Genomic DNA, 20,891 nt, shown 5'->3' with positions numbered 1-20,891 from the left:
GATTGGGGGATTGGGCACACTGGGGACATTGGGGATGTTGGGGACATTGGGGACATTGGAGACATTGGGGACATTGGGGGCATTGGGGACAGTGGGGACAGCGGTGACATTGGGGACAGTGGGGGCATGGGGGACAATGGGGACATCGAGGGAGTTTGGGACATCGGGGACATTGGGGACATTCAGGGATTAGGGACATTGGGGACATTGGGGCGTTGGGGACATTGGGGCGTTGGGGACATTGGGGGATTGGGGACATTGGGGACATTGGGGACATTGGGGGATTGGGGACATAGGGGACATTGGGGACATTGAGGGATTGGGGACATTGGGGACATTGGGGACATTGGGGGATTGGGGACATAGGGGGCATTGGGGACATTGGGGACATTGGGGACATTGGGGGATTTGGGACATTGGGGACATTGGGGACATTGGGGGATTGGGGACATTGGGGACATTGGGGACATTGGGGGATTGGGGACATAGGGGACATTGGGCATTGGGGACATTGGGGACATTGGGGGATTTGGGACATTGGGGATGTTGGGGGCGTTGGGGACATTGGGGGATTGGGGACATTGGGGACACTGGGGACATTGGGGACGTTGGGGGATTGGGGGATTGGGCACACTGGGGACATTCAGGGATTAGGGACATTGGGGACATTGGGGCGTTGGGGACATTGGGGGATTGGGGACATTGGGGACATTGGGGACATTGGGGGATTGGGGACATTGGGGACATTGGGGACATTGGGGGATTGGGGGCGTTGGGGATGTTGGGGGCGTTGGGGACATTGGGGGATTGGGGACATTGGGGGGACATTGGGGACATTGGGGTTTTCGAGGAAATTCTGGCATGGATTTTTGGGGTAATTCTTGGGGTGATTTTGGGGTGTTTGCGGCAGCTTTTGGCGTGGTTTTTAGGGTAATTTTTTGGGGTGTTGGGGATTTCTGGGGCTGCTTTTAGGGTGGTTTTTGGGTGATTTTTGGGGTGGTTTTGGGGATTTCTGGGGGTTTTTTTGGGGTGGTTAGGTGCTGGTTTTGGGGTGGTTTTTGGGGTGATTTTAGGGTGTTTTTGGGAGTTTCTAGTGGCTCCTCTGCATGTTTTTGTGGTGTTTTGGGGTCGATTTTTGGGGTGATTTTTGGGGTGTTTGGGGTTGATTTTCAGAGTATTTTTTGGGGTGATTTTGGGGTGTTTGGGATTGATTTTCAGGGTAATTTTTGGGTAATTTTCTGGGGTTTTTTTGGGATTTCTGGGTGCGCCTGGGGCTGGTTTTGGGGTGATTTTGTGGTGTTTTTGGGGTGATTTTTGGGGTTTTCGAGGAAATTCTGGATGGATTTTTGGGGTAATTTTTGGGGTGTTCTTGGGGATTTCTGGGGGTGTTTTTGGGGTGGTTTTTGGAGTGATTTAGGGCAGTTTTAGGGTTGATTTTTGGGGTAATTTTTGTGGCTGTTTATGGATTCTGAGGCTCGTTTTGGGGTGTTTGGGGCCGATTTTGGGGCTCTTTTTTGTGGGTGGCTCTGGGTTTTTTTTGGGGGGGGTGCTGAGGGTGTTTTTGGTGTGGATTTTGTGGTGTTTTTGGGGTGATTTTTGACGTTTTTGGGATAATTTTTGGGGTGTTGTTGGGGGTTTCTGGGGGTGTATTTGAGGCGATTTGGGGCTGCTTTTGGGGTAGTTTTTGGGGTGATTTTTGGGGTGGTTTTGGGGATTTATGGGGGTGTTTTGGGGGATGATTTTTGGGGTGTCCCTCCCAGATCGTGCTGGTCGATGACCTGGCTTCGCCAGTGCCTGAGGGGGGGTCCCACGAGGGGCTCCCCACCCCCGTCAACCTCGAGCTGGAGTGGGTGCTGGGAAAGATGCCCCAAAAGGTGAGCAGGGACCCCAAGACCTGACCTGAAATTTGGGGGTGATGCCCCAAAATGGGACCCCAAAAATGGCCCCAAAACTGGGGGGGGAAGACCCCAAACAGGGACCCCAAAAGGTCAGTGGGGACCCCAAGAACTGGTCCGAAATTTTGGGGGGATGCCCTGAAATGGGACCCCAAAAATGTGATCAGGGACCCCAAGATCTGCCCCAAAATTTGGGGGGACACTCCGAAATGGGACCCCAAAAATGGCTCCAAAATATGGTGGGAAGAGCCCAAAAAGGGACCCCAAAAGGTGAGCGGTGACCCCAAGAAACGGCACGAAATTTGGGGGGATGCCCCGAAATGGGACCCCAAAAATGGCCCTGAAATTGGGGGGGACACCCTGAAATGGGACCCCAAAAATGGCCCATAGATTGGGGGAGACACCCTGAAATGGGACCCCAAAATTTGGGGGGGATGCTCCAAAATGGGACCCCAAAAATGGCCCCAAAATTGGGGGGGATGCCCCGAAATGGGACCCCAAAAATGGCCGTGAAATTGGGGGGGACACCCTGAAATGGGACCCCAAAATTTGGGGGGGACGCCCCGAAATGGGACTCCAAAAAGGGCCCCAAAATTTGGGGTGGAAGACCCTAAAAAAGGGACTACAAAAGTTGAGCGGGGACCCCAAAATCTGCCCCAAAATTTGGGGAGACACCCCGAAATGGGACCCCAAAAATGGCCCTGAAGTTGGGGGGGATGCCCTGAAAAGGGACCCCAAAAATGGCCCCAAAATATGGGGGGAAGACCCCAAAAGGTGAACAGTGACCCCAAGAAACGGCCCGAAATTTGGGGGGATGCCCCGAAATGGGACCCCAAAAATGGCCCCAAAATTTGGGGGGAAGACCCCAAAAAAGGATCTCAAAACTGGGGAGGACACCCAAAAAAGGACCTCAAAAAGTGACCTCAAAAGGAGAGTGGGGACCCCAAAAATGGGCTGAGATTTGGGGGATATACCCTGAAATGAGACCCAAAAAACCGACCCGAAATTTGGGGGGACGCCCCAAAAATGGGGAGCCCAAAATTTGAGCTTCTCCTCCCCAGTTTTTGGGGTTCCCCCAGTTTTTGGGGTTCCCCTAGTTTTTGGGGGTCTCAAAACTTGGAATCCCTAGAATTTTTGATCCCAAATTTGAACTTTTTCCCCCAAAATTGATATTTTCGCCCCAGTTTTAGCATCCCCCCGATAACAATTTTGGGGTCCCCATAAAAAATTTTGGGGCGCCCCAATTTTGAGGTTTCCCAACCCCAAAAATTCAAATCCCCCAAATTTTTGAGCCCAAATTTGAGCTTTTTCCCCTAAATTTGATATTTCCCCCCAATTAGTTGGGATCCCCTCGATAATTTTGGGGTCCCCCGTGACAATTTTGGGGTCTCCCCTGTGACAATTTTGGGGTCCCCCGATAATTTTTGTGGTCCCCCAATTTTTGAGGTTCTCCAAACCCCAAAATTTGGACTCTCCCAAATTTTTGACCCCAAATTTAAGCTTTTCCCCCCAATTTTTTTGGGATTCCCCTGATAATTTCGGGGTCCCCCGTGACAATTTTGGGGTCCCCCCGGTGACAATTTTGGGGTCCCCTAATTTTGAGGTTCTCCAAACCCCAAAATTTGGACTCTCCCAAATTTTTGACCCCAAATTTAAGCTTTTCCCCCCAATTTTTTTGGGATTCCCCTGATAATTTCGGGATCCCCCGATAATTTTGGGGTCCCTCCATGACAATTTTGGGGTCCCCTCTGTGACAATTTTGGCGTCCCCCCATTTTTTTGTGGTCTTCCAATTTTGGGGTTCCCCAAACCCAAAAATTGGAATCCCTCAAAATTTTTACCCCAAATTTGACCTTTCCCCCCCAGTTTTTTGGGATCCCCCGATAATTTTGGGGTCCGCCGTGATTTTTTTGGGGTCCCCCTGTGACAATTTTGGGGTCCCCCTGATAATTCTTGGGGTCCTCTAATTTTTGGGGTTCCCCAAAACGCCAAAATTTGGACTCTCCCAAATTTTTGACCCCAAATTTGAGCTTTTCCCCCCAAATTTGATCTTTCCCCCCCAATTTTTTGGGATCCCTCCAATAATTTTGGGGTCCCCCTTTGACAATTTTGGGGTCCTCCTGATAATTCTTGGAGTCCTCCAATTTTTGGGGTTCACCAAACACCAAAATTTGGACTCTCCCAAATATTTGATCCCAAATTTAAGCTTTCCCCCCCCCAATTTTTTGGGATCCTCCCCGATAATTTTAGGGTTCCCTGTGACAATTTTGGGGTTCCCCTGGTGACAATTTCGGGGTGCCTGCATTTTTGGGGGGTTCCCCCAACTTTGGGGTTTCCCAACCCCAAAACTTGGACTGTCCCAAATTTTTGACCCCAAATTTGAGCATTTCCGCCCCAATTTTCTGGGATCCCCCGGATAATTTCGGGGTCCCCCGGTGACAATTTTGGGGTTCCCCTGGTGACAATTTCGGGATCCCCCATCCTCAGGAGTTCGCGCTGTCGCTGACGCCCCTGCCCCGGCGCCCCCTGAGCTTCCCCCCGGGGCTCTCGGTGCGGGCGGCGCTCGAGCGGGTGCTGAGGCTGCCGGCCGTGGGCAGCAAGAGGTACCTGACCAACAAGGTGAGCTGGCACCTGTGTCACCTGTGTCACCTGTGTCACCCATCTGTGTCACCTCTCTGTGTCACCTGTGTCACCTGTGTCACCTGTGTCACCCATCTGTGTCACCTGTGTCACCTGTCTGTGTCACCTGTGTCACCTGTGTCACCCGTCTGTGTCACCTCTCTGTGTCACCTGTGTCACCTGTGCCACCCCAATGTCACCCCTGTGTCACCTGTGTTACCCCAACCCCACCCCAAACCCTGGCCGTGGGCAGCAAGAGGTACCTGACCAACAAGGTGAGCTGGCACCTGTGTCACCTGTGTCACCTGTGTCACCTGTCTGTGTCACCTGTCTGTGTCACCTGGGTCACCTGTGTCACCCCAATGTCACCCCATTGTCACCTGTGTTACCCCAACCCCGCCCCAAACCCTGGCTGTGGGCAGCAAGAGGTACCTGACCAACAAGGTGAGCTGGCACCTGTGTCACCTGTGTCACCTGTGTCACCTGTCTGTGTCACCTGTCTGTGTCACCTGTCTGTGTCACCTGTGTTACCCCAACCCCACCCCAAACCACGGCCGTGGGCAGCAAGAGGTACCTGACCAACAAGGTGAGCTGGCACCTGTGTCACCTGTGTCACCTGTGTCACCCATCTGTGTCACCTGTGTCACCTGTCTGTGTCACCTGTGTCACCTGTGTCAGCCGTCTGTGTCACCTCTCTGTGTCACCTGTGTCACTTGTCTGTGTCACCCCAATGTCACCCCTGTGTCACCTGTGTTACCCCAACCCCACCCCAAACCACGGCCGTGGGCAGCAAGAGGTACCTGACCAACAAGGTGAGCTGGCACCTGTGTCACCTGTGTCACCTGTGTCACCCGTCTGTGTCATCTGTGTCACCTGTCTGTGTCACCCGTCTGTGTCACCTGTGTCACCTGTGCCACCCCAATGTCACCCCTGTGTCACCTGTGTTACCCCAACCCCACCCCAAACCCTGGCCGTGGGCAGCAAGAGGTACCTGACCAACAAGGTGAGCTGGCACCTGTGTCACCTGTGTCACCTGTGTCACCTGTCTGTGTCACCTGTCTGTGTCACCTGTCTGTGTCACCTGTGTTACCCCAACCCCACCCCAAACCACGGCCGTGGGCAGCAAGAGGTACCTGACCAACAAGGTGAGCTGGCACCTGTGTCACCTGTGTCACCTGTGTCACCCATCTGTGTCACCTGTGTCACCTGTCTGTGTCACCTGTGTCACCTGTGTCAGCCGTCTGTGTCACCTCTCTGTGTCACCTGTGTCACTTGTCTGTGTCACCCCAATGTCACCCCTGTGTCACCTGTGTTACCCCAACCCCACCCCAAACCACGGCCGTGGGCAGCAAGAGGTACCTGACCAACAAGGTGAGCTGGCACCTGTGTCACCTGTGTCACCTGTGTCACCTGTGTCACCTGTCTGTGTCACCTGTGTCACCTGTCTGTGTCACCTGTGTCACCTTTGCCACCCCAATGTCACCCCTGTGTCACCTGTGTTACCCCAACCCCACCCCAAACCACGGCCGTGGGCAGCAAGAGGTACCTGACCAACAAGGTGAGCTGGCACCTGTGTCACCTGTGTCACCTGTGTCACCTGTCTGTGTCATCTGTGTCACCTGTGCTGTCTGTGTCACCTGTGTCACCTGTGTGTTTCACCTGTGTCATCCTCACCCATGGCCCCTTTTATGTTCCCCCAGTATCCCCAATGTCCCCAATGTCCCCCAATGTCCCCAATCCTCCCAATGTCCCCAAATCCACTCCCTGTCCCCAATGTCCCCAATCCCCCAACTTCCCCAATGTCCCCAGTCCCCCCGATGTCCCCAACCCCCCAATGTCCCCAATACCCCCAGTGTCCCCAATGTCCCCAACCCCCCCCAATGTCCCCAGTGTCTCCAGTCCCCCAAATGTCCCCAATGTCCCCAACCCCCTGAACGTCCCCGCTGTCCCCTGTGTCCCAGGTGGATCGCTCGGTGACGGGGCTGGTGGCCCAGCAGCAGTGCGTGGGTCCCCTGCACACGCCGCTGGCCGACGTGGCCGTGGTGGCCCTGTCCCCGTTTGGGGACACCGGCGCCGCCACCGCCATCGGCGAGCAGCCGCTCAAGGGGCTGCTGGACCCCGCGGCCGGCGCGCGGCTGGCGCTGGCCGAGGCCATCACCAACCTGGTGTTCGCCAGGGTGACGCACCTCAAGGTGGCACTTGGGGACATCGGGGACATATGGGGACATTGGGGGGTTGGGGACATTTGGGGATTTTTGGCATGTTTGGGATGTTGGGTACACTGGGGACATTGGGGACATGGGGCGCTGGCCGAGGCCATCACCAACCTGGTGTTCCTCAGGGTCATGCACATTAAGGTGGCACTTGGGGACATCTGGGGAGATCAGGGACATCGGGGACATCTGGGGGCTTGGGGACATCGGGGGGTTGGGGACATTTGGGGATTTTTGGCATGTTTGGGATGTTGGGGACACTGGGGACATTGGGGACATGGGGCGCTGGCCGAGGCCATCACCAACTTGGTGTTCCTCAGGGTCATGCACATTAAGGTGGCACTTGGGGACATCTGGGGAGATCAGGGACATCGGGGACATCTGGGGGCTTGGGGACATTTGGGGGTTTTGGGGATTTTCGGGATGTTTGGGATGTTGGGGACATTTGGGACATTGGGGACATGGGGCGCTGGCCGAGGCCATCGCCAACCTGTTGTTCCTCAGGGTCACACACATCAGGGTGGCACTTGGGGACATCTGGGGACATCAGGGACATCGGGGACATCTGGGGGCTTGGGGACATTTGGGGGTTTTGGGGATTTTCGGGATGTTTGGGATGTTGGGGACACTGGGGACATTGGGGACATGGGGCGCTGGCCGAGGCCATCGCCAACCTGGTGTTCGCCAGGGTGATGCACCTCAGGGTGGCACTTGGGGACATCGGGGACATTGGGGACATCGGGGGTTGGGGACACTGGGGACACTGGGGGGTTGGGGACATTGGCGGGTCAGGAACATTGGGGACATTGGGGACTTTGGGGTGTTGGGGACACTGTGGGGGGTGGTGGCAGCAGGGGGAGGTGACAGGCAGTGGCACTGACCTGTCCCCTCCCCCGTCTCTCTCTCTCTGTGTCCCCTTTGGCTGTGGCACCTGCGCCTCCCTCTGTGTGTCCCCAATGTCCCCAACGTCCCCAATGTCCCCAATCCCCCAAAACCCCAATGTCCCCAACGTCCCTGATGTCCCTGCTGTCCCCAATGTCCCTCAATGTCCCCACTGTCTCCAATGTCCCCAATCCCCCAATGGCCCTGATGTCCCCACTGTCACCTCAATGTCCCCGCTGTCCCCAATGTCCCCAATGTCCTCAATGACACCAATCCCCCTGCTCTCCCCAATGTCCCCAACGCCCGCAATGTCCCCAAATGTCCTCAATGTCCCTGCTGTCCCAAATGTCCCCACTGTCCCCAATCCCCTCAATGTCCCCTCGATGTACGCTGTCCCCGCTGTCCTCTCGCTGTCCCCGCTGTCCCCAATCCCCTCGCTGTCCCCGCTGTCCCCAATCCCGTCGATGTCCCTGCTGTCCTCGCTGTCCCCGCTGTCCCCAGGACGTGAAGTGCTCGGGCAATTGGATGTGGGGCTCCAAGGCCGGCTCGGAGGGCGGGGCGCTGGTGGCCGCGTGTGACGCGCTGGTGGTGGCCCTGCGCCGCCTCGGCGTGGCCATTGACGGCGGCAAGGACTCACTCAGCATGGCCGCCCGCGTGGGCACGGACACCGTGATGGCACCTGGTGACAGCGGGGACATTGAGGGGACATTGAGGGGACAGCAGGGATTGGGGACATTTGGGGACATTGGGGACATTAGGGACCTTGGGGACAGTGAGGACATGGGGGACATTGAGGGGACATTGAGGACATTGTGGGGTTGGGGTCATCAGGGACATTGGGGGGATTGGGGGACTTGGTGACACTGAGGTGACACAGATGACACTGAGGTGGGCACAGGTGACACAGGGGACACCGAGGTGGCACAGGTGACATTGGTGACACTGAGGTGACACTGAGGTGACACCGAGGTGGCACAGGTGCCACAGGTGACACTGAGGTGGCACAGATGACACTGAGGTGGCACAGGTGGCACAGGTGACACCGAGGTGGCACAGGTGACAGAGGTGACATTGGTGACACCCAGGTGACACCCAGGTGGCACAGGTGACAGTGGTGACGCGGCGCTGTCCCCGCAGGTGCCCTGGTGATCTCGGCCTACGCTGTGTGCCCCGACGTCACGGCCACCGTCACCCCCGACCTCAAGTGTCCCAACGAGCGCGGTGAGGGGACACCTGGGGACACCTGGGGACAGCTGTGACACCTGGGGACAGCTGGGGACACACCTGGGGACACCTGGGGACATTGGGGACACACCTGGGGACACATGGGGACACATGGGGACACATCTGGGACACCTGGGGACACATGGGGACACACCTGGGGACACACCTGGGACACCTGGGGACAGCTGGGGACACCTGTGAAACCTGGGGACACATGGGGACACACGTGGGGACACAGCTGGGGACACCTGGGAAACCTGGGGACACACCTGGGGACACACCTGGGACATTGGGGACACCTGGGGACACACCTGGCGACACCCGGGGACAGCTGGGGACACCTGGGGAGACCTGGGGACACACCTGGGGACACACCTGGGACATTGGGGACACCTGGGGACACACCTGGGGACACACCTGGGACAGCTGGGGACACCTGGGAAACCTTGGGACACACCTGGGGACACACCTGGGACATTGGGGACACCTGGGGACACATGGGGACACACCTGAGGACACACCTGGGACATTGGGGACACCTGGGGACACACCTGGGACAGCTGGGGACACACCTGGGACACCTGGGGACGACACTGGGGACACTTTTGGGGCCATTTTGGGCCATTTTTGTCCCTTTTGGTACCAGTGTTTCCCGGCTCTTTTGGGGCCATTTTTGGGTCAATTCCCCCCATTTTGGGTCCATTTCGGGGTGGATTTTCCCCATTTTTGGGTCAATTCCCCCCATTTTGGGTCCATTTCAGGGTGGATTTTAGGTCAATTCCCCCCATTTTTGGGTCAATTCCTCCCATTTTGGGTCCATTTTGGGGTGGATTTTAGGTCAATTCCCCCAATTTTGGGTCCATTTTTGGGTCAATTCCCCCCATTTTGGGTCCATTTTGGGGTCCATTTTTGGGTCAATTTTCCCCAATTTTGGGTCCATTTTTGGGTGGATTTCCCCCATTTTCGGGTCCATTTTTGGGTCCATTTTTAGGTCAATTCCCACAAATTTGGGTCAATTTTTGGGTAGATTTTGCCCATTTTTGGGTCAATTTTTGGGTGAATTTACTCCATTTTTTGGTCAATTTCCCCCACTTTTGGGTTCATTTTTTGGTCCATTTTAAAGTCAATTTCTTCCATATTTGGGTCCATTTTTAGGCCAATTCCCCCCATTTTTGGTCCATTTTTGTGTGGATTTCCCCCATTTTTGGGTCAATTTTTTGGTCAATTTCCCCCCATTTTTGGGTCTATTTTTGGGTCCATTTTTGAGTCCATTTCCCTGATTTTTGGGTCCATTTTTAGGTCAATTTCCCCCATTTTGGGTCCATTTTTGGGTCAATTTCCCCCCATTTTTGTGTTCATTTCCCGATTTTTGAATCTATTTTTAGGTCAATTCCCCCATTTTTGGGTCCATTTTGGAGTGGATTTCGCCCATTTTTGGGTCGATTTTTTGGTCAATTCCCCCCATTTTTGGGTCAATTTTTGAGTGAATTCTCCCCATTTTCAGGTCCCTTTTTGGGTCCATTTCCCCCATTTTTGGGTCTATTTTTAGGTCAATTTCCCCCATTTTGGTTCCATTTTTGGGTAGATTATCTTAAATTTTTAGGTCAATTTTCCCCATTTTTGGGTCCATTTTTGGGTCCTTTTTTAGGTGGATTTTCCCCCATTTTTGGGTCCACTTTTGGGTTCATTTTTGGGTCCACTTTTGGGTCCATTTCCCCCATTTTTGGGTCAACTCCCCCCATTTTGGGTCCACTTTTGGGTGGATTCTCTCCAAATTTTTGGTGGATTTCCCCCATTTTTGGGTCCATTCTTGGGTCCATTTCCCCCATTTTTGGGTCTGTTTTTGGGTGGATTAACCCAATTTTCAGGACAGTTTTTGGGCCCATTTGTGGGTCAATTCCCCCTGTTTTGGGTCCATTTTTACATCAATTCCCCCCATTTTTGGGTCAATTTTTGGGTCAATTTCCCCCATTTTTAGGTCCATTTTTGGGTGGATTTTCCCAATTTTTGGGTCCATATTCTCAATTTTTGGGTCCTTTTTTGGTTCAATTTCCCCCATTTTTGGGTCAAATTCTTCCCATTTTTAAGGAAAAAATGGATTTGGATTTCCCCCATTTTTGGGCCCATTTCTGGGTGGATTTCCCCCATTTTTGGGTCCATTTTTGGGTCAACCCCCCCTGTTTTCGGGTTTATTTTTGGGTGGATTTCCCCCATTATTGGCTCCCTTTTTGGGTCAATTCCCACCATTTTTGGGTGGATTCTCTCCAGTTTTTGGGTCAATTCCCCCCATTTTAGGCTCCGGTTTTGGGTGGATTTCCCCCATTTTAAGGTCATTTTTTAGGTCCATTTTTAGGTCAATTCCACCCATTTTTGGGTGAATTTCCCCCATTTTTGGGTCCATTTTTGGGTGCCTTTCCCCCATTTTTAGGTCAATTCCCCCCATTTTTGGGTCCATTTTTGGGTGCCTTTCCCCCATTTTTAGGTCAATTCCCCCCATTTTCTGGCCCATTTTTGGGTGGATTTCTCCCATTTTTGGGCCCATTTCCCCCATTTTTTGGGTGAATTCCCCCCATTTTCGGGTCCCTTTTCTGGTGGACCCACCTGATTCGGGCTCAGGTTTCGGGGCTGATTTTTGGGGCGTTTCCGGGGTTTTTAGGGAGCCTCCTGTGGGTGCAGCTGAACCCCGGCCGGCACCGCCTGGGGGGCTCGGCCCTGGCCCAGGTGTTTGCCCAGGTGGGCGACGCCTGCCCCGACCTGGACGAGCCCGGGAGCCTCGAGAGCGCCTTCAATGTCACCCAGGAGCTGCTGCGAGGTTTGGGCCGAAAAACGGCGATTTTGGGGCTTCTTGGGTGAAAAAATGGAACTTCTGGGGCAAAAAATGGGGATTTTTGGGCAAAAAAATGGCGATTTTAGGGGAAAAAATGGAGATTTTTGGGTGAAAAAATGTGGATTTTGGGACGAAAACCAGAGATTTTTGTGTGACAAATGGGGATTTTGGGGCTTCTTGGGTGAAAAAATGGAACTTTTGGGGCAAAAACTGGCAAATTTTGGGCAAAAAAAAGACGATTTTAGGGGAAAAAAATGGAGATTTTTGGGTGGAAAATGGAGATTTAGGGGCAAAAAATGGCAAATTTTATGGTGACAAATGGGGATTTTGGAGCAAAAAATGGGGATTTTGGGTGAAATAATGGTAATTCTAGGGCAAAAAATGGAGATTTTTGTGTGGCAAATGGAGATTTTGGGGTGAAAAATGGAAATTTTAGGATGAAAAATGGGGATTTTGGGGTGAATAGTGGGGATTTTAGGATGAAAAATGGGGATTTTGGGGTGAATAATGGGGATTTTGAGTGAAAAAATTGTGATTTTAGGGCAAGAAATGGAGATGTTTGGGTGGAAAATGGAGATTTAGGGGCAAAAAATGGCAAATTTTGGGGTGACAAATGGGGATTTTGGGGTGAAAATGGTGATTTTGGGAGTTTTTGGGTGAAAAATATGGATTTTAGCATGAAAAAACGCGATTTTTGGGCAATAGAAGGCGATTTTGGGTCAAAAAGCGGAGATTTTGGGGTGAAAGATGGGGATTTCATGTGAAAAATGGGGATTTTGGGGATTTTGAGGTGAAAATGGAGATTTTGGGTCAAAAAGCAGAGATTTTGGGGTGAAAAATGGGGATTTGGGGTGACAAATGGGGATTTTGGGGTGAAAAATGGAGAGTTTCGGGTGAAAAATGTGGATTTTGGGACAAAAAGCGGAGATTTTGGGGTGACAAATGGGGATTTGGGGGTTTTTGGGTGAAAAAATGGAAATTTTAGGATGAAAAATGGGGATTGACCCTGAGGTGGCCCTGGGTGACTTTGGGTGACATTTGGTGACCCTACGTGATCCTGAGGTGACATTGGTGACCTGGAGATGACATTTGGTGACCCTGGGGTGACCCTGAGGTGGCCCTGGTGACACTTGGTGACCCTGAAGTGGCCCTGAGGCGACATTTGGTGACCCTGAGGTGACATTTGGAGCCCCTGGGTGACATTTGGTCACCCTGAGTGACCCCAAGGTGGCCCTGAGGTGGCCCTGAGGTGACATTTGGTGGCCCTGAGGTGACATTTGATGATCCAAGGTGACCCTTGGTGACATTAGGTGGCCTTGGGGTGACCCTTGGTGATTCCGTGTGACATTTGGTGGCCCTGAAGTGACATTTGATGACCTGGAGATGACACTTGGTGACCCAAGGTGACACTTGGTGACTCCAAGGTGACACTTGGTGACATTAGGTGGCCCTGGGGTCACACTTGGTCACCCTGAGGTGACCCCAAGGTGACATTTGCTGACCCTGAGGTGACACTTGGTGACCCTGAGGAGATACTTGATGACCTGGAGATGACATTTGGTGACCCTGATGTGACACTTGGTGACATTAGGTGGCCCTGAGGTGACATTTGATGACCTGGAGATGACATTTGTTGACACAAGGTGGCACTTGGTGACATTTGGTGGCCTTGGGGTGACACCTGGTGACATTTGGTGACCCCGAGGTGGCACTTGGTGACCCCTGAGGTGACACTTAGTGACATTTGATGACCTGGAGATGACATTTTGTGACCGAAGATGACACTCGGTGACTCTGGGTGACACTTGGTGACACTTGGTGACCTGAAGTGACCCCCGGTGGCCCCGGGTGACCCTCGGTGCCACCGGCGTGTCCCCAGAGCGTGTCCTGACGGCGGGCCACGACGTCAGCGACGGTGGCCTGCTGGGCTGTGTCCTGGAGATGGCCTTCGCCGGCAACTGCGGCGTCACCATCAGCGTCCCCGCGCCGCCGCCCGGCGTCACCCGTCAGTGCCACTGCTGTCCCCAAACCCCCGTGTCCCTCATATCCCCAATGTCCCCGATGTCCCCAACCCCCCAATGTCCCCAATGTCCCCGATGTCCCCAACCCCCCAATGTCCCCAATGTCCCCGATGTCCCCAACATCCCCAATGTCCCCAACGTCCCCAATGTCCCCAAATCCCCCAATGTCCCCGATGTCCCCAGCATCCCCAATGTCCCCAACGTTCCCAAATCCCCCAATGTCCCCAAATCCCCCAATGTCCCCAAATCCCCAATGTCCCCAATGTCCCCAAATCCCCAACGTCCCCAATGTCCCCAAATCCCCCAATGTCCCCAATCCCCCAATGTCCCCAGTCCCCCCAATCCCCCCAATGTCCCCAACCCCCCTGATGTCCCCAATGTCCCAAAGCCTCCCAATGTCCCAATGTCCCCAAAGTCCCCAAATCCCCCAATGTCCCCAACCCCCCAATGTCCCCAATATCCCCAATGTCCCCCAATGTCCCCACTGTCCCCACTGATGTCCCCATTCATGTCCCCACTGATGTCCCCTCTGTCCCCACAGATGTCCCCACTCATGTCCCCACTCATCCCCGCTGTCCCCCCAATGTCCTTGCTGGGCCTGCTGATGTCCCCCCGATGTCCCCAATGTCCCCGCTGTCCCCGTCAATGTCCCCACTCATGTCCCTGTTGATGTCCCCGCTGATGTCCCCATTCATGTCCCCACTCATGTCCCCACTCGTCCCCGCTGATGTCCCCGCTGATGTCCCCGCTGATGTCCCCGCTGATGTCCCCGCTCGTCCCCGCTGTCCCCAGCGCTGGCGCTGCTCTTTGCCGAGGAGCCGGCCTTGCTGCTCGAGGTGCCGGCGGCGGCCGCTGTCCCCGTGTGCCGCCGCTACCAGGACGCCGGTGTCACCTGTGTCCCCATCGGCCACAGCGGCCCCTACGGACCCCGCGCCATGGTGAGGGGACAGCGGGGACAGCGGGGGGACATTGTGGGGATTGGGGACGTTGGGGACGTTGGGGATGTTGGGGACACTGGGGACGTTGGGGATGTTGGGGGGATTGAGGGGATTGGGGACATTTGGGGACATTGGGGGTTTGGGGACATTGGGGGGATTGGGGACACTGGGCACATTGGGGACATGGCAGACACTGGGGACATTGGGGACATTGAGGGGGTTGGGGACAGGACGTGGCTCTGTCCCCCAGGGTGGGCAGTGGTGGCTTTGTGGCGTTGCTGTCCCCATGGTCCCTCGTTGTCCTCGTTGACCCCATGTCCTTGTGTCCCTCATGTCCCTCATTGTCCCCTCATGTCCCCGTGTCCCCATTCCTCAGTGTCCCCTCAATGTCCCCTCATTGTCCCCTCATGTCCCTGTGTCCCCAACCCTCAATGTCCCCAGTGTCCTCCATGTCCCCAATGTCCCCATTTCCCAGTGCCACCAAAACCCAGTGTCACCATTGCAATGTCCCATACCTCAATGTCCCCAATGTCCCCTCCATGTCCTCCATGTCCTCAATGTCCCTGATGTCTCCAATGTTCTCCATGTCCCTCAATGTCCCCAATGTCCCCAATGTCCCCAATGTCCCCATTTCCCAGTGCCACCATTCCAGTGTCTCACACCTCGATGTCCCCAATGTCCTCAATGTCCTTGATGTTCCCAATGTTCTCCATGTCCTCAATGTCCCCAGTGCCCCCAATGTCCCCAATGTTCTCCATGTCCCTCAATGTCCTCAATGTCCCCAATGTTCTCCATGTCCCTTAATGTCCCCAATGTTCTCCAAGTCCCTCAATGTCCCCAGTGTCCCCAATGTCCCCATTTTCCAGTGCCACCATTCTGATGTCCCACACCTCAATGTCCCCAGTGTTCCCAATATCTCTAATGTTCTCACTGTCCCCAGTGTCCTCCATGTCCTCAATGTCCCTGATGTTCTCCATGTCCTTCAATGTCCTCAGTGTTCTCCATGTCCTCAATGTCCCTGATGTTCTCCATGTCCTTCAATGTCCTCAATGTCCCCAGTGTTCTCCGTGTCCTCAATGTTGTCAATGTCCCCAATGTCTCCAATGTCCCCAGTGTTCTCTATGTCCTCCATGTCCCCAATGTCTGCAACATCCCCAGCGTCCCCGTTGTCCCCGCTGTCTCTGCAGGTGACGGTGGCCGTGGGTGGCCAGGAGGTGCTGTCCGAGCCCGTTGGGGACCTCAGGGCGCTCTGGGAGCAGACGAGTTTCCAGCTGGAGCGGCTGCAGGCGGCACCGGCCTGCGTGGAGCAGGAGGAGCTGGACCTGGCCACGCGCTGGGGACCTGAGTACCGTGTCACCTTCGACCCCGACTACGTGTCCCCAATGGCGCGCTCCATGGGTGGGGACACTGGGACGTCGGGGACGCTGGGGACGTCGGGGACATGATGGGGATTGGGGACACTGGGGGATTTGGGGACATTGAGGGTGTTGGGGACATTGGGGATGTTGGGGATATGGAGGGATTTGGGAACATTGGGGACATTGGGGGATTTGGGGACATTGGGGACATGGGGGACAGGGTGGGGACATTGGGGGATTTGGGGACATTGGGGATGTTGGGGACATTGGGGACATTGGGGGGATTTGGGACATTGGGGGATTTGGGGACATTGGGGGGATTTGGGACATTGGGGGATTTGGGGACATTGGGGACATGGGGGACAGGGTGGGGACATTGGGGGATTTGGGGACATTGGGGGGATTGGGGACATTGGGGACATTGGGGGATTTGGGGACATTGGGGGACTGGGGACATTGGGGACATTGGGGGGATTGGGGACATTGGGGACATTGGGGACATTGGGGGTGTTGAGGACATTAGGGGATTTGGGGACGTTGGGGATGTTGGGGACATTTGGGGACATTGGGGACATTGGGGGATTTGGGGACATTGGGGACATTGGGGGATTTGGGGACGTTGGGGACATTGAGGATGTTGGGGACATTAGGGGATTTGGGGACATTGGGGGATTTGGGGACATTGGGGACTTTAGGGGATTTGGGGATGTTGGGGACATTTGGGGACATTGGGGACATTGGGGATTTGGGGACATTGGGGACATTGGGGGATTTGGGGACGTTGGGGACATTGAGGGTGTTGGGGACATTAGGGGATTTGGGGACGTTGGGGGATTTAGGGACGTTGGGGACATTTGGGGACATTTGGGGACATTGGGGGATTTGGGGGATTTGGGGATGTTGGGGACGTTGAGGGAATTTGGGCACATTGGGGACATCGGGGGGTGCTGGTGTCGATTTTTGGGGTCCCTTGGAGCTGCCAGAGGCGTCTGTGGAGTTTTTTCCTGGGATTTTTCTGCGATTTTGGGGATTTTTTCTGGGATTTTTGGGATTTTTCTGGGATATTTTGGGATTTTTATGGGATTTTAAGGGTTTATTATGGGGTTTTTTGGTTTTTTCTGGGATTTTCTGGCATTTTAATGGGATTTTTTGGGATTTTTCTGGGATTTTGGGTTTTTCTTCTGGGATTTTCTGGGATTTTTATGGGATTTTTGGGGGGTTTATGGGATTTTGGGATTTTTCTGGGATTTTGGGGATTTGTATGGGATATTTTGGGGTTTTTATGGGATTTTTGGGGTTTTTATAGGATTTTCTGGCATTTTTTGATTTTTCTGGGATTATTGGGATTTTTCTGTGATTTTTGGGATTTTTATGGGATTTGGGGGGTTTTTCTGGGATTTTAGGGTTTTCATAGGATTTTCTGGCATTTTTTGGGATTTTTCTGGGATTTTTGGGGTTTTTATGGGATTTTCTGGGATTTTTATAGGATTTTCTGCCATTTTTTTGATTTTTCTGGGATTTTTGGGATTTTTCTGGGATTCTGGGGATTTTTCTGGGATTTTTGGGGTTTTTATGGGATTTTCTGGGATTTTTCTGCGATCTTGGGTGGTTTTTTTGGCATTAATTCCAAGGTTTTGGGGTTTTTTGGGGTCGATGGGTATTGGGGCGGTTTTTGGGGTTTCGGGGGGTGCAGTTGCCGATTTCTGGGTTCCCCCAGAGCTGCCAGTGGTGTCTGCGGGATTTTTCTGGGCTTTTATGGGTTTTTTATGGGATTTTCAGGGATTTTTATGAAATTTTGGGGGTTTTTATGGGATTTTTTTATTTTTGTGTGATTTTTATGGTCTTTTCTGGGATTTTTATGGGATTTTTAAATTTTTCTGGGATTTTGGGGATTTTTGGGATTTTTATGGCATTTTTTTATTTTTATGGGATTTTCTGACATTTTTAAGGGATTTTTTTGGATTTTAATGGGATTTTCTTGGATTTTTATGGGACTTTGGGTGTTTTTTTGGCATTAATTGCAGGGTTTTGGGGTTTTTTGGGATCGATGGGATTTGGGGCGGTTTTTGGGGTTTCGGGGGGTGCCGGTGCCGATTTTTGGGGTCCCCCAGAGCTGCCGGGGCCGCGCGTGGCTGTGCTCAGGGAGGAGGGCAGCAACGGAGACCGGGAGATGGCAGCCGCCTTCGCCATGGCCGGCTTCCAGGTGAGACCCCAAAACGGCCCCGGGACCCCAAAACCCCCCCAGAAACACCTGGGGACCCCAAAATGACCCCAAAACACCCCAAAACAGCCCAAAGCACCCCAAAACCACCCCAGAAACACCTGGGGACCCCAAAATGACCCCAAAACACCCCAAAACAGCCCCGGGACCCCAAAACCACCCCAGAAACACCTGGGAACCCCAAAATGACCCCAAAGCACCCCAAAACAGCCCAAAGCATCCCAAAACCACCCCAGAAACACCTGGGGACCCCAAAATGACCCTAAAGCACCCCAAAACACCCGGAGACCCCAAAATGACCCCAAAGCATTCCAAAACACCCCCAAAGCACCCCAAAACCACCCCCAAAACACCCGGGGACCCCAAAATGACCCTAAAACACCCCAAAAACGCCTGGGGACCCCCAAACCACCTAGGGGACTCCAAAATACCCCAAAACAACCCAAAAAAGACCCCAAAAACATCTGGGGGACCCCAAAATAACCTCAAAAACTATCCCAGGACACCAAAACCAACCCCAGGACCCCAAAACTGCCAGAAACGACCCCAAAAACACCCTGGGACCCCAAAATGACCCCCAAACCACCTTGGTGACCCCAAAATAACCCCAAAACCACCTGGGGGACCACAAAAACATTCCCAGGACCCCAAAATTACCCCAAAACCAGCCAAGGACCCCAAAACCAACCCCAGGACCCCAATCTACCCCAAAAAGTCCCCAAAAACGACCCCAAAACCGACCCTGGGACCCCAAAAAATCCTAAAAACATCTGGGGGACCTCAAAGTGACCCCAAAAATGACCCCAAAAACACATGGGGATCCCAAAATGATCCCCAAAACACCTGGGGACCCCAAAAAAACCCCATAACCACCCCAAAACCACCCGGGGACCCCAAAACCGACCCCAAAACCATGCAGGACCCCAAAATGACCCCAAAATGACCCCGGGACCTCAAAATGAACCCAAAACCAGACGGGAACCCCAAAACCATCCAGGACCCCAAAAACACCCAGGAACCCCAAAAGCAACCCTGGGACCCCAAACAATCCTAAAAACATCTGGGGGACCCCAAAACGACCCCAAAAATGATCCCAGGACCCCAAAACCACTCCCAGGACCTCAAAATGACCCCAAAACCGACCCCGGGATCCCAAAACCAATCCCAGGACCCCAAAAGCGCCAGAAGCGACCCCAAAACCACCTGGGGACCCCAAAAACATTCCCAGGACCCCAAAATTACCCCCAAACCAGCCAAGGACCCCAAAACCAACCCCAGGACCCCAATCTACCCCAAAAAGTCCCCAAAAACGACCCCAAAACCGACCCTGGGACCCCAAAAAATCCTAAAAACATCTGGGGGACCTCAAAATGACCCCAAAAATGACCCCAAAAACACATGGGGATCCCAAAATGATCCCCAAAACACCTGGGGACCCCAAAAAACCCCATAACCACCCCAAAACCACCCGGGGACCCCAAAACCGACCCCAAAACCATGCAGGACCCCAAAATGACCCCAAAATGACCCCAGGACCTCAAAATGAACCCAAAACCAGACGGGAACCCCAAAACCATCCAGGACCCCAAAAACACCCAGGAACCCCAAAAGCAACCCTGGGACCCCAAACAATCCTAAAAATATCTGGGGGACCCCAAAATGACCTCAAAAATGACCCCAGGACCCCAAAACCACTCCCAGGACCTCAAAATGACCCCAAAACCGACCCCGGGATCCCAAAACCAATCCCAGGACCCCAAAAGCGCCAGAAGCGACCCCAAAACCACCTGGGGACCCCAAAAACATTCCCAGGACCCCAAAATTACCCCAAAACCAGCCAAGGACCCCAAAACCAACCCCAGGACCCCAATCTACCCCAAAAAGTCCCCAAAAACGACCCCAAAACCGACCCTGGGACCCCAAAAAATCCTAAAAACATCTGGGGGACCTCAAAATGACCCCAAAAATGACCCCAAAAACACATGGGGATCCCAAAATGATCCCCAAAACACCTGGGGACCCCAAAAAACCCCATAACCACCCCAAAACCACCCGGGGACCCCAAAACCGACCCCAAAACCATGCAGGACCCCAAAATGACCCCAAAATGACCCCAGGACCTCAAAATGAACCCAAAACCAGACGGGAACCCCAAAACCATCCAGGACCCCAAAAACACCCAGGAACCCCAAAAGCAACCCTGGGACCCCAAACAATCCTAAAAATATCTGGGGGACCCCAAAATGACCTCAAAAATGACCCCAGGAGCCCAAAACCACTTCCAGGACCTCAAAATGACCCCAAAACCAACCCCGGGACCCCAAAACCAATCCCAGGACCCCAAAAGTGCCAGAAGCAACCCCAAAACCACCTGGGGACCCCAAAATGACCCCAAAACTGACCCCAAAACCAGGCGGGGACCCCAAAACCATCCGGGGCGCCAAAATGACCCCAACATGACCCCAGGACCACAAAACCACCCCCGGGGACCCCAAAACCCTCTGGGGACCCCAAAATGACCCCAGAAACGACCCCAGGACCCCAAAACCACCCTGGGACCCCAAAATGACCCCAAAAACGCCCCCAAAACCACCCTGGGACCCCAAAATGACCCCAAAAACAGCCTGGAGACCCCAAAAAATCCCAAAAACATCTGGGGGACCCCAAAAATGACCCCAAAAACGACCCCAAAAT

At 53.7% G+C, this 20,891-nt stretch overlaps 1 protein-coding gene across 1 annotated transcript in view; it reads left to right on the top strand.

The window, feature by feature from the left end:
- PFAS (phosphoribosylformylglycinamidine synthase) overlaps positions 1–20,891 on the top strand; it is a 53,338-nt gene that overhangs the window by 19,979 nt on the left and 12,468 nt on the right. Inside the window, exons 10-19 of the mRNA XM_068178964.1 lie at positions 1,761–1,874; positions 4,382–4,513; positions 6,475–6,705; positions 8,110–8,290; positions 8,746–8,829; positions 11,489–11,644; positions 13,539–13,664; positions 14,473–14,618; positions 15,806–16,016; positions 18,088–18,179. Of these exons, the coding sequence (XP_068035065.1) occupies positions 1,761–1,874; positions 4,382–4,513; positions 6,475–6,705; positions 8,110–8,290; positions 8,746–8,829; positions 11,489–11,644; positions 13,539–13,664; positions 14,473–14,618; positions 15,806–16,016; positions 18,088–18,179 (1,473 nt within the window). The remainder of the gene's footprint in view (positions 1–1,760; positions 1,875–4,381; positions 4,514–6,474; positions 6,706–8,109; positions 8,291–8,745; positions 8,830–11,488; positions 11,645–13,538; positions 13,665–14,472; positions 14,619–15,805; positions 16,017–18,087; positions 18,180–20,891) is intronic.

Source organism: Anomalospiza imberbis, unplaced genomic scaffold (assembly GCF_031753505.1).
Source record: "Anomalospiza imberbis isolate Cuckoo-Finch-1a 21T00152 unplaced genomic scaffold, ASM3175350v1 scaffold_65, whole genome shotgun sequence".
Taxonomy (NCBI): Eukaryota; Metazoa; Chordata; class Aves; order Passeriformes; family Viduidae; genus Anomalospiza; species Anomalospiza imberbis.
Note: the sequence above shows the minus strand (reverse complement) of the source record. Positions and strands in the feature narration are given on the sequence as shown.